Below are 13,973 nucleotides of genomic sequence, written 5' to 3'. Positions count from 1 at the left end.
AAAACTCTAAACATGTAAGCGGAGCCTAGTCAAAGTCCAAGTCCAAGTCCTAGTCAAAGTCCAGACTTGTCTTCGATTGAGAATATGTGAAAGGTTTTCAAAAATATATTTTAACAGGAAGAATGAGTAAAAATCTCAGCGTTGATTTGCAGAAACCGCAGTGGACGGTGCAGTTAGAGGGCAAAGTTAAAATACATTTACAGATTTGTTTTTTTTTGGTCTTTATTTATTTTACATTTGTATATAACTTTCCTCCCAATTCACATCAAATCACTGTTTTTGTGTTGGCATATTCACAGAAAATCCCGATAAAATTAAATGAATTATTATCAGGTCTACATATACTTTTGGTAGATACATTTTTGTGTTCAATATGCGATCATCTGAAGAAGATTAAAGGACTGAACACGAAGAAGCCCAGCTGCATGAATATGACAGGATGTAATCACATGCAAATTTTTTGTTTTCCTTCTTATTCTGGGAACATTTCCCAGATTCGCACGGCACGTAGTTGCAAAGCCTGCGACAATTTTGAAATTCAATCCACGCTTTTTGATCTTCAGATGAAAGTGACCTACAGCAGCGCATTAACACCGTCTTGATTTAAAACCTGCGATGCCTCTTTGACGCAGTCAGGACTTGGATCTCGTCAGGACCTTGCGCTGTCTTGTTAGGATTTTTTTTCTCGTTTTCCTCCTTCACGTCTTTGATCACGTTTGCACCTGCTGCGTTTGTGGCTAAAGAGAAGACAGCTGCAATCTGTCACAAAAGTAGGTGCAAATTGCTCGCACGTGTTGGAGCTGGTGGGCGTGTTTGCATCTGCATGTATTTAGCGCAATCTGCACCATAAATCTTGTGCAGAACTACAGCAGATAGCAGGGGATAGCAGTATGCCAATTGGCTTGCTTGACAAATTAAAACAGAGACTCATGCCGTCTTTGGTGAGCTACATCAGCGAGGGTAGAAAAGGTTATTTTCTTTAACAATTCTACATCTTCGTCATGTCTGAACTTCCTCTTTTCTTTTTTCTTTTTTTTTGCTGCAGGCCCAAAAACCTCTCATTTTGAACCCATTCGTCTTTATCAAATACATCTATATCGGAATAAATACAAAAATACCAAAGAGTAGATTACTAAATATTTAGTGACGACATCACTTCTGTTACTTGAAGTTCTGGAATAAAAAGTTGGGATGAAAATGGGCGAGGAGGGAGGAGGAAGAGGCTAGAATCTTTCGAAACCATTCGTCAACGTGACGACATTCACGGTTTACAAAAAAAGACCCCGATTACAGCTGCTTCCTCTGACCGAATGCTGTTGTTAAAATCCGTCCATGCCATTAGCGTTCGATTTCAGCGTACAGGACAAGCATTCCGCCACAAACACAAAGTCAATTTGCTCAAAGCTTCCGACAAAGGAAGCCAGTTGTTCAGTGGAGAGCCTCCGTCTCAAAAGGAGGGCAGCCATGATGCATGTGTGTCTGCCTGGAAAGACTCCCGCAGTGTCGCAGTGGCTTTTCTTTGTTTGCGTCCTGCTAGCCTGAGAGAGGGAGAGCTCATTAAGAGAGGAGCCTGCAGGTGGAGCCTGCTGGTTTTTATGGCTCCTGGAGGACACGCAAAGGAGCAAAGGGCCAAAGAGGTTGACCACACCCAGCAGGAGACAAAGGGTCACAAGACGACACCCGTTACTGACTCGCTGCAGCAAGAAACTGTAATTAAGCAGGAGAGGAGGGTTTGGATGGCAGGGGGTGTACTGGTACAAGGTACTGGACGCTTCAAAAGACGGGATTTTAACAGTGTTTTAGGTTAAGCCAATATCCACTTCTATTTTTTTTTTTCCTGTTTTTACAAAAACTACCATGAAAAAAAAAAAAGATTAGACATTGGTATGTGAACATTAGTTTCAAAAGACCTGAACATTTACTGAGGTGACGTAGTTTTTCACATATCTGAATACTGCAGCAAATATGCATCTAATTCCACAGTGGCTCCGATTAAAAATATATATGTTCCAGTGACGTGCGGTCATCATGGAAAAATTATTTATAATGATAAAATAATTTAGATTACTATTTTTACCCTGTGGTTTGTACTATAAAGTGCCTATTTTTAATTTAGCTTAACCATTTCTGATTATTGTTTCTTCAAAATCGCTGAATTTTCTTAATTTCCCATTCAAATGCTGGGAAGTGAATCCAGTGAGGCAGCAGTGAGTTGATCCTCACCTGGGATTCATCAACCTCTCACTAACTGCACTGGCTGCCATTCTATGAGAGCATGTTCCTGTCTGTACGTTGACAATAAAATGGTTAAAAAACATTTAATATATGAACTGATTTTTCATAATTTAGCTTATGTATACAATGTACAGTGTTTTTTTTCACCAACTGTGTGTGTAACGTGTTTCGTGTGCTGAGTAGCGATCAACAGAGACAGGTAACAGAATCGAGGTGAGGCAGGCAGTTCTCTTGCCTCATGGCAGGGGGCGCTCATGATCCCAGACATTGTGACTCCACAACTGCAGAGTAAGAGACAGTAACAGCGAGCTAGCAGCCCCACATGGGGAGCTAGCAGCCATGTAGAAAAGTGCAGCGATATATTTATAGTTTTCTCCTCTTACCACATCAATCACTTATTAATAATCTCAAAATAAACATTAAGCCTAAAACCATACTGCTGCAATAGACTGAATGTTCTGGTGTGAAACTTTTCAATTCATCACAAAAAAAGGGAAAAAGAAACAAAGTTTTTAATCTGTTTACTAAGCTTGATTGGTTCAAAGATCCGGAATAATTATGCATTTCATTCGTATTCAGGAATTGAGTCTTTCGACTTCGTTTCACAAAGAAAACAATCAACAGATTTTAAGAAATTAGAAATAAAAATAATAAAACTTTCATTTTTCACTTTGTGTATCTTAACAAATTCATTCGCAGTAACAACCATTCCAGTCTCTTTTAGTGAACAGGTTGCCACAATTTTATGAACATACAAATAATTAGGTGTTCATACTGTTAGCTTGTAAGAGTAGTAGTTAGCCTGGTCAATGAAAATATCAAAAAGTAAATATTCCCGGTCTGCCATTTTGAAACGTGAACATGGTAAAAATGGTTTTGATGCAATTTTCAAATCCAAATTTGACTTGGAAACAAATGTAACACCATGTTTTTGCTTCCATTTTGTTTCCAGAGTGACACTGAAAACAGCCAGTGCTACCACAGCTAGCGAACCACAACAATAACCATTGTAGACTTTGAACTACATAAAATCAAATGCAGCCCAAACTCATCAAGAAAACTGTGCGCTTTTATTTTATCAGGAAGAGGAACCACCAAACCAGATGACAATTTGAATTGGAGCTTTGAAATGCTCCAAACCAGTTGTTAGCATGCTATGAAATGCTAACCATTAGTGGTTAGCATTTATACAAACCAGCATTTTGTATGAGTTTTACTAGGTTAGCAACAAAAGTAGCAACTCAAGAGTCACTTCCAATCATCCTTCAAAATAAAAGTTGGCTAAAGACTTTATTTTAACAAAAAATATATATAAATTAGGGTAGGGTTAGGGTTGCTGCAACAGCTTTATGTTAAATAGACATAAGAGAATCCATGAAACAGAGTAAAACAGCAAGAGACCCAAAAAAAAGGAATAAAGTGGGAGCAAAGAACACAAACACTGCAATCAGCTAAACAAGGCCTTCCTCTGTTTACGGCCAGAGATGTGTGTTGGAAATATTTACTCACACTCCCACAACGTTGATGTCAATAAACCTCTAGATCTTAAAAATTGACATCGTCAAAGTTCTGTATGAGCACACACACGCTGCATCAAACCAAACAAAATGCCAAACCATTTAGTTCTCACACACTCTGATGTATGCACACAATCAGGGGAAATCAGCGCTTGTCTAAACCGGACCAAGATCAACCCTCATTTGCACAGGAGTAGGTAAACAAACGGTGAAGGAAGTGTTTATAATGGGGAAAAAAGGGAAGTACTATGTTGACAACTGTGTACTCTGTGTTTTTGTTATGTGTCTCTGTGTGTTTTTCTTCTCTTTTTATAAAAAAAAAAAAAAATCACATTTTTATCAAATTCAATAAATCTAAGCAAGCTGATTCAAAATAAACGAGGAGGCAAGTAATGGAGACTTATTCTCTCAGGGAAAGATAAGCATACGTGTGTTTTGGGTTTGGGGGGGGGGAGTGAAATCAAAGTTTGTGTGTGTGGACGCTACCCAGCCCCACTTCCTCAGAAGCCCAGAGACATCACAGCCAGCTGTATGGATGTTTCTCTTGCTTGTGGGCTAACGCACACACATGAAAGTTTCTTCTTTTTTTTTTTTTTTTAATCATGGAGGACTGGGTTGGGGGTGGAGGGGCGTCATCTTCAGCGAAGCCAAACAAACAGTGGAATGTCCCAGCTCAACTTAAAGTGACAGAGATGCAAAGTCCAAAGTCTGTTTTGAACGCGCAGAAACATAAACCCAGAATGGCATTGACTTGTGTCAAATTTACATTGCAGATGGAAGGTGTGGATAAAACACCCGGGTCGTTTTTTTTTTTATATAAAATAACAGAAAAGCGATATGGAGTGTGTGCACTCCTCCAGCAGCCTGGGTGGATCCAGGAGCTGTCTGGAGGGCACAGAGCGCAAAACAAACCAGCTGTTATGGGAGTGCCCAGAGAGGCCTAAATCACAGGCTTTGGAGTTTGGGGGATCAATAGCCCTCCAAAGTGTACAAATATACATTGCTTATCTATGTATACCAAGTGACATCAGAAGAATCAAGTCTTCATACTTGAACAAGTTCATGAAAATCTTTTCAACGCCCAAACTCAAAACCCTACACGCACCCCTGGGAGGTAATTACATTTAAAGGGGTAAGGAGCAGTAGTTAAACATTGCCTTTCGAAATGGCCACACGTTTAACAAGCGGATCATAAATCTTTCTTCTTCTTGCTTATGATTTTGTTTTACATGAGCAGAAGTGAGACCAATACACCCACATAAGTTGTGCAAGCAGTCACAGACGACATGTTAACAGAGATTGACTGCAACACCAAACGTAGCACAGCAGAATAGACTGGGCTTATGATCGTATAGTGTGCTGTGGTATCTGACATCAGGATGTTAGCAGCTGCTCGTTTAAGCTAACGAGGTGAAGGTTCTGGTAAGGGACTGCTTTGTCCAGCACATCCCACGAATGCTTGACTTGGTTGAGATCTGGGTAGTCTGGAGGACAAGTTTCCTTAAAAGGGTCTAAATGGTTTCCAACAACGCTAAAATAAGTGGTAAGTATCAACGTAACATCCATGTAGATGGCAAAGCTCCCCTGCAGAATGTTGCCTGAATCATCGCAGTGCATATACCTAATGCAAAATGGGCTTCGTCAGACACATCTAAATGATTCATAGACGTGTGGGAAGTGACCGATGGCCATCTGATGGCAAAGATTCAGTGTGTAAGTTTTTCTACTAGGAGGAGAACAAGAAAAGGACAAGAGACAGCCAATGTTGGTAACGCCCAGTACAGTACCTTGAAGAATTTAACTGATGTGTGGATAAGGAGTCCTGTACCAATGCCATGGAGGGGCAGGTCAACCGACTGCAAGACAGAGAAAAGGCATCTTCCCACTCATGACTGCTTTTCATTATGCTTGGTTTTGTTAGTTAGTTCATTAGTTTGGTTAAGGGTTTGGTTTTAGTCTCTTTACCATGTAAAGTAGACATTTTGTTAGAAGGTATGGGGCACCAACGATTGATGCAGAGGATGTTACTCAGTATGTCACTGTCATTTTTATTAGTCCTGAAGGATTAGTTGAAACTGAATTACAAAGCAGTTGGAGTGACAAAGAACGAGTTACAGATTTGAAAGTGGGTTCAAACGACCGTCAGAGAGTTTGGAGCTTTAGAGCAAATAATGCTAAACAACAAACATCAATGCAGAGATCCGAGTGAAGAAATCAGCATTCACAAACAGTAACGAAAGGCAAACAAAACCGTATTTGATTGGTTCTCTGCCGATGCAGTTTGGACATGGTGGTTACATTAGTTGAGCGAAAGGCTTATCCTGTAGTTATGTTGCAGTACAAATGGCCCCCAGGATGAACAAATGGCATCAAAAATACAACAACTACAGAAAATAAAAGTGAGCTTTTTTCAAAATCATACAATGCAAGCACTTTTAAATGGATTAATTGTAATTTAAATAATAAAGCAATTTAGACATTTGGCAAAAAAACACAAATCAGAAATGCGTCGTAGTCCAATGTCTGTTCCTTCAAAGTTTAAATATTTCCACAGGAAGGTACCACAGCGCTCCTTTTACCTGTAGTTTGTTTTCTCCTTTTTTCAACCAAGCTAGTTTTAGGTTGCACAATAAGCCAATTAATTGTTTTTGGCTGCTTTTACTGGACAAAAATATTTAAAGTTTAAATATTTTTTTCATTTCACAACAGGCTCCGTTAGCTGCAGGGCAGCAGAGAGCAAGAGAGGGGGATGATGAGCAGCACCACACAGAGGGTGATTGACAACGCTAAGACACGCCCCCTGGCTCTGACTGGTTATCTCCAGTTAGAACTGGGCACACTGGGAAAGCTTGATTTTTTCAGATTACCTGTCTCATACCATACTGTCACAACACAAACATTTATAAAGAAAAAAAAATTTATTTAAAGAGCCAGTGCAAACCAAGACTGCTCACAAAAGAGGCTTGTTTCAGGGCCATGAGAGTCCAAATGAGGGGACAGGAAAGGTCTCAGACTGAATTTCACAGCTGTTCAAGAAAAGCTTAAAAGCTTTCCTGACAATTACACACACTATAATACAATATGTAACCATAATAAGGCTACACATACAGTCAGATTTATCAAACAAAATGAGCACTTTTTGGATAAAAGAGAAACAAAGTCTATAAATCACACTGCTTGTGCAAAGCAGAGTGAAAGCATATTTATATTTTAGTTTTAAAATATACATATATTAAAAAAATTAAACATTTACGTTTGTCTTTATATATGAAAAAAGGCTCAGTTTTTTTTTGTATGCTCGGTCTGCAGCGTTGTATTATTTCTTGACAAAACAGCGACTGCGTAGTTGCATGCAACAATATTTTGGATGAGAAACACCTGCATGCAACTTTTGCCTACAACAAATGTGACAAATCTGCCCGTTTGTGTTCGACCTGGTCCATTCCCTCCTTCGCTACTTTCGTACGACAGTTTCTGTCTTCTCCTACACACCTTTTTAAGGTGCACAAAAAAACAAAAAAAACAGAGATCTGCCATTGAACGTTTCCTGTCTGTCAACACCTGATCAGTGTTTGGTTGGTTATAAACAAAAAAGTCTGATGGACTGGAAGTGTCTTGCGTTAAGGTAAGGGTCTACACACACATTAGCCATGCAGACTAATCACACTAATTATGCTTTTTGCCAATATATGATACAAAACACTGTGCATAAATTTCGCCTCTCAAATAATTTGTAGGGTGCAAATTTTTCAAAGGATCTTTAAGGAAAACAGAGCATTTCTTGTCACATTTTCTTTCCATCCATCCACAATGTTGAAGTACCGGTGTCAAAACCTCGGAGAAGATGGATGATTAGCGAATGACTGAGACTTGGTCACCAAAGTACTCAGCATTGCGACGACACAGGGAGCAAACCAAATCTAATTACGCAGAGCAGGTCAGTGGGAGGGAGGGCGAATTCATTCTGCATTCACACAGCAAACAACAGTGAGTTCAGTGAGGGCATGTGATGACAAGCCATCTGTACCATAACATGTTCTACAACCCATTCACCGCTTCCCTCAAGAATGAAGGGATAATCCCCTTCACAGCCCTCTGTACCTGATATGGCCTTGGCCCCTCGAGAGTCTCTTTAACCCTCAAGAGACTTCAACAAAACAGCTTCATTTGGAAAGCAGCTAAAGTGGCTCTCCGCTCTGACAAAGGAACTCCAGGCACTACGACCAGGAGGGAAATCAGACTGAAATGACTCGGATAATGGAGATCAGCAGAGGGTGATGCTTTGGGAAGGGGGTGAGGCTGGGAGTGAACTTACTGGTTCTTGTTGGTGACCACCGGCAAGGGAATATCCTCACTCATGTCATCTAGGTCATCGGTGAGGCTGTTGGCGCGGGAGATGTCTATGGACGTGCTTTTATTGCCACTCCCCTTTACTGTAAGGGACAAAGACACGAGATAAAGTTACCAGTCGGAAGGTAGCCAGGAAAGTGTTTACAGGGCTGAAACGGCGTCACTAGCCCAGGTGGTCAAGTTGCTGGATAAAGACGACTTGTGCGTTCCAATGAATATAAATGGAGTATCAAAAGGAACTGAGATAATGAAATGGATGTTAGTTGTAATATAAATAAGAGAGCTGGAATAAGGCAGATAAACAGAAGGGTACCTGGGGAAGCAGGGCAGCTCAGAGTGAAAGATGACCAAGAGTGGTGAGGAGGGCCTGAAAGTGAGGAACACATAAAGGAAGAAAAGTCGATTAGAAAACAGGCCCCAAAACTATCAAAAGCATTCACACAAATGTGAGACTTTTTCACATTTTGTCACATTACAACCACAAACTTCAATGTTTTTTTTTTTACTGGGATGTTGTGACAGATCAAACGCACGGCCGTATTTAAGAGGAGTTAGAAATACAAGTTTTTCATATTTGTCCATTAAAACTTTGGCCCATTCTTCTTTGAGAAACAGCACAAGCTCAGTCCGATTTGATGAAAAGTGTGAACACGTATTTTCACAGACTCTCAACTGGATTTATATCGCGGGCTTGAATAAACACGTCAATGCTCTTTGACCTAAACAATTTAAGCGTTGTTGCTGTAAATTTAGGGTCAAGGTATCAAGTCTTTGGCCGTCTCTACAAAGGTTTTATTCCAGGATTTATCTGCACTTACCTAAACGTCATCATATGCTTGGATCAACTGTTTGGTTTCTGCTGAAGTAAAACATTCTCACACAGCATGACGCTGCCACCACCTAGTTGCATCTTGGGGACAGTGAGTTCAGGATGAGTGTTGATTTTCCACAACATAAGAAATTATGCATGCGGGCCAAGGGGCGCAAGAAAACGTTTTCCAAACGTGTCCATGTGTTCAAGATTTCTTCTCCTGGTGAAAGAAAGCTCGGGCATCCTGTCATCATTTCATTAAAGGGGCGGTGTTCTGAGTTTTCCAGGCACACAGTGCTTCAGTTGTTAAAAAATGCGATATAAATACCAAATATGGCTTGAAAGAAATTTTACTTTGACGTCTTGAAATTGGGCCTCTGTCTCTTTAAGGAACTCTCGCTCCTTCTGAAACTCCGCCTTCTGGAAGTCATCAGCATGGCTCCCCTGTTAACCCCCGTCTTTCTCATCATTTCACTGAGAAGTAGCTCCTTAATGAGCTCAGGAGATGCACAGTCCTACCAGCTCTTTGCTAATTGCTGCTGGCTAGTCTGCAGGACCTGAGTGGAAAGTCGCAGGGAAGGGCTGTTCTGTGAGGCAGAAGCTGAGTGGGTTGGACCTGCAACTCAGAGTAGGAGCTACGCCTCGAAGGTGGAGCTAGGTCTGTCCAGGTCGTTTTGCACAGCTGAATGGTTGCCACGGGAGATAAAAGGATTTCTCAAACTTGCAAGAAAGAATGAAAGGTACGTTCTTGATGAGGGAGTAACTTTGTAACATGATGAAAAGCTAAAACAGAGTAAATTTTACATGGTACTGGCCCTTTAAGGCCACATTTATGAGGTACTCAACAAAACAGCAGCTGCAGCTCCCCCAGAGTTAGCATTTTTTGGGAATGTTCTATAAAACACATTCGTGGCCTTAGGACAGCTTGATTTATACCGAGATTTAATTATTCTCAGATTTGTTTAGGTGTTTCAGGGTAAAGCAGGGCTGGATGTAAATGCACACCACACTTTACAGATTTTTATTTGTAAAAACAAACAAAAAAAACATAAAATCATTTCCTCCATCTCCTGTATGATGAATCAACTGTGCGTTAGTATGACAGAAGACAAGAATCACGTTAGACATTCACGTTTGCGATGCGACCAAAAGTGAAAAGTTCAGGTTTATTCAGAGAAGTCTGGACCCGACACAGCCAGAGAGAAAGAGAGAGAGAGAGGAGCTGCAGAGCTCCACTTCAGCAGTGCAGCTGGCTGGTCGACTGGGGCGGCTTAAAACAACAGCAAAGAACAACATGTGTAGCCGGGTCTTGACCTGCAGCCAGACTGTCAGCAGAGTTTGACGTGTCTCTCCTCCAAAGCACCAAGCCTCCATTGTGATGAAGAATGGCGAGGCAAATCTGCGTCCAAGTACTGAATGACCATTCCAATTCAAGTGAAAGCCTTTCAAAGCCACTTGTATTCCATCATCCGCTTTGCCTGACAATGTCAAATGTGGAGGTGGAGACGGGCAATGAGAGCGGAAGTGGAAGTGAGAGAATAGGTAGGATATCCAGATATGACCAGAGCTGCCTTCAGGGATCCGTTTTATGTGGTTCTGAATTTGTTTTAGAGCCTGAAAACGACTGCAATTTGATAAGCGGCTGATTTGACTGTCCAGTGAAAGAAAAAGGAGGAGAACAGAAATGATAAGGAGACAGAGAAATTGCACTGCGTTGAGTTATTCTCTCAGGCAGGGGGAGCCGGTCTGAGCCAGACGGATAAGTGGAACGACTCAAATCAGACAATGAGCCGTTCATTTCTAACCACTGCAGCTCCACAATGGCAGCTTATCAACTCTACATCTCCCCTCGCTCCCCACCTCTCTACCTTTCTCTAGCGTCCCAGCCTGTGTGTGCTCCGTTTCCCCGAGGACTTGGTCCATATCTAGCCACGCAAGTCCCGTCGCTCACCCATTCTCTTGGCAGGACACCGAGTAAAGAAAACAGGCCGGGTCAACTCGGGACCAGCGCTTGAGAGTGTCTCTGTTTGGCTCTGGTTTGGTCCGGTTGAGGACAAAGGCTCAGCCAGCCAGTAAGTCTAATTGAAATACAGTCTGGGCCACATTAAAGGGACAGGCTGGCTAATGATTAACACAGACGGGTTTTTAATAGTAAATAGAAGTACTTAGTGAAGTGGCTCCTTGGCAAACAGTGAAAAATACTTTTGCGTCACTTGTACAAGTTGTGTGTCTGCTTTAACGTGAAAAGAAGTAGCAGAGAGAGAAGACGTAAAGGAGAACCTGAAGGCCGGGTCACCCAGAGCATCGACTTGATGCAAGCAGTCACATAAAACATGCGGTCACCTTGCAAAACTATTCAGACCCCACAGGATTTTTTTTTCCTTTTTCTTTCACAAATTAAAAAGTTTTGCCTTTTTGCAGCAGATACAACTGCAAGCATCTTAAGGCAGGTCCCCATCAACGTTGCACAGATATAAACAGTCAACTGCTCAAAACTATTGGTTGGTTGTTTCTCAGATATGAGAACGCTTAATTGTTTTATCTGTAGTTTGTTTTGTAAGGATACACCAACAAAAAAACATAAAGACAATTTCATGTCTGGATCACTGCATTGGCCTTTCAGCTAAGGGTCATTTTGGAGAGCTGTGTTGTTCTTTTTCCAATTCATCCTTGACCCGTCTGCAATTTTCCTTTTGTGCTCACAATGCCTTGTGTTCGCTAATATTCAGAAACAAACCTCTGAGGCCTTCACAAAACATCTGGATTTATGAGACTAAACTAGACACCTCTGGCTCAGTGTCTTTATTTAGTTGCTAATTGCATATGCATGGCACGCACTTCCGATTTGCAATAGGAAATGTAAAGATTACGTATCGGTTTGGCAAATTTTACATGAATTCTAACAGAATACAGCGAAGCTAAAGGGGTAGAAATACTTTTGCAAGGCACTGAGCCTTGTAGCAAATATGTCTCATTTAATGGTTGGATGAAGAACTCACCTGTTTTCCTGAACATCCTGGTAATCCCTGCAAAAAAAAACGGCAAATATAAGGAAGCTATAACAAGGTATGAGAAAAGGTAAATCTCCTTTTTTTAAAAAAATATATATATAAAGAACAAGCAAGCTAACCAAATAACATGGAATATTTAGGACTTTTTAATGTTTCCAATGTAAGAAAAACACAATGAATACAAGAAGATCAATACAAGTCAGTGATTAGTCACCTTTCTACTCAGTTAAATTTGCATACAATGGTTGAAAAAAAAATTATTTGTTAGCTCCATGCACCATGTTTAAAAACTGTTTTAGATTCGGTGACATATTCATTGACGTATCCGACACAAACCCCCTGTTCTTCAACTCGTCCATTATAATTACAGGCTGCAGGCTGCAGACTGTGGCGTCGTCCCCTCGGTTTGTGGACGTTGAAGGGGACCGTCACGTTTGTTGTGTACCGACGACGACTGTGGAGTATTTGTTACACGAACACGAGAAATTTCCAATACATGAAGGCAGGATGTTAATGTGCTGTCTGAGCGGTTTGACATCTCTTGAATTTTATTGCTTCTTTCCCATGCGACCGCGCCGTCTGCTCATTTTCCAAGATCCACCCAATTAAGCGGAAAACTTAAGCTCTTCCTGGTGTTGGTAGCTGCTCTCGTAGTGATGGTTTGCCTTTTTGTCAGGTTTATGTCACTGCAGCTCTTTTTATGACGGCGCGCTTTGACAGGAAAAACTCATAAACTCTGTTTATTAACCTGGAATCTGGGTCAGTTAATTTGCTTGGGATGGCTTTTAACACAGGAAGCCAAACCACCTCCCCCGTGGAAGCCCCCGCCATCCGCAGTACATTGTCTGCATGTACATTTTAAATCATCCCGAATTTAGACGCACACAGATCAAACTGTTGATTTAATCCTCTTTGATCAATCTTTGCCATGTGTGCCATCATAAACACATCGGCTTTGATGTGACTGCCTTGGTGAACTGTAAACGGGATTACAAGAAATTCCCACTTGTAACTTTGACAAGCTGGGATTTTAAAGTAGTCTCCATTTAAGCCTGATGAGTGTCTGTGGCCAGCGAGGGGTGGCGGGGAGGGAGGGGGGCCAGAAACCGTAAAGAGCTTGTAACTATGACCTCTAATCACCACTGAAGCAGTAATGGTTTCCATGTGGCTTAAGGGAGCCACCTGGTAGCCATCTTGGCTCCGAATGGAGGAGGACAGGGTTTCTGTTTACTGCGTGAAAATGAGGAGCCATCCCATAACAGCTTCTCCCACCATAATGTAAAACACTACAGAGAGGCTCAAAGTGCTCTCCATGTCTGTTTTCTCGCTCTCCGGCGGTGAGGAACCAACTTGCTCCGTTATCGTTACTCTCTTACCGCCAGCAACTCTATTCCTAAGCTTTTGTTCCCGACTCCGGCGAAGACATAAACACACGGCAGCGGTGAAAAAGGTTGGACACACCTACCCATTCACTCAAAATGAATAGGTGTGAGCGAGGTTTTTCACAAATAATCTCGACAACACAAAAGCACGACCTGTGTGCAAGGCATTTCTGAAGTGCCATAAAAACATGCCGTTCACAATCAGGCTGTTTTGAACAACAAATTCCCCTCAGAGCGTAACTATTTGTTTTTTTTTTGTTTTTTTTGCTGAGATCATGGATTTCCAAGGCCGCTAAGGTAGCATGACATCATTTAATGTCTAAATGTGCTTTACAGAAGTACCCACTGAACTTGTCGTTTTAACATCACAAACTTGTGTCAGGAAGTGTAAGGTCGTGTTGTGGATGAAAAAAATGTCCGAAGGGTTTGGTGCGGATTTGCATCCAACCCCCTTTAATCTGATACCCCTCAGTAAACTCTTGTGCAACCAATTGCTTTTGGAGGTTATCCAATTAGTAAATATAGTCCACCTGTGTGTAATTTAATCTTATCACACACACAACTGTTCGCTGAAAGATTCAGAGGTTTGCTACAGAACATTTGTCAGCAGCCAGAGTCATTTTTGGAGGTCACTATTAACACAGATCTTCTCTCCTCTTTACTGTGT

General features: G+C 41.3%; 1 protein-coding gene across 4 annotated transcripts in view; it reads right to left on the bottom strand.

Moving 5' to 3' along the window:
* The window catches only part of kcnq1.2 (potassium voltage-gated channel, KQT-like subfamily, member 1.2), a 201,288-nt gene that overhangs the window by 148,602 nt on the left and 38,713 nt on the right, over positions 1-13,973 (bottom strand). For 3 of the 4 annotated variants that reach the window (XM_044124890.1, XM_044124889.1, XM_044124891.1), the window contains exons 12-14: positions 11,913-11,939; positions 8,416-8,469; positions 8,068-8,185 (exon numbers count right to left, since the gene is read on the bottom strand). In XM_044124890.1, the coding sequence (XP_043980825.1) occupies positions 8,068-8,185; positions 8,416-8,469; positions 11,913-11,939 (199 nt within the window). Of the gene's footprint in view, positions 1-7,043; positions 7,993-8,067; positions 8,186-8,415; positions 8,470-11,912; positions 11,940-13,973 lie in introns of those variants that run through there. The other variant, XM_044124892.1, reaches the window with a different exon arrangement.

The sequence above is a fragment of the Gambusia affinis genome, linkage group LG08 (genome assembly GCF_019740435.1).
Source record: "Gambusia affinis linkage group LG08, SWU_Gaff_1.0, whole genome shotgun sequence".
Classification (NCBI taxonomy): domain Eukaryota; kingdom Metazoa; phylum Chordata; class Actinopteri; order Cyprinodontiformes; family Poeciliidae; genus Gambusia; species Gambusia affinis.
Note: the sequence above shows the minus strand (reverse complement) of the source record. Positions and strands in the feature narration are given on the sequence as shown.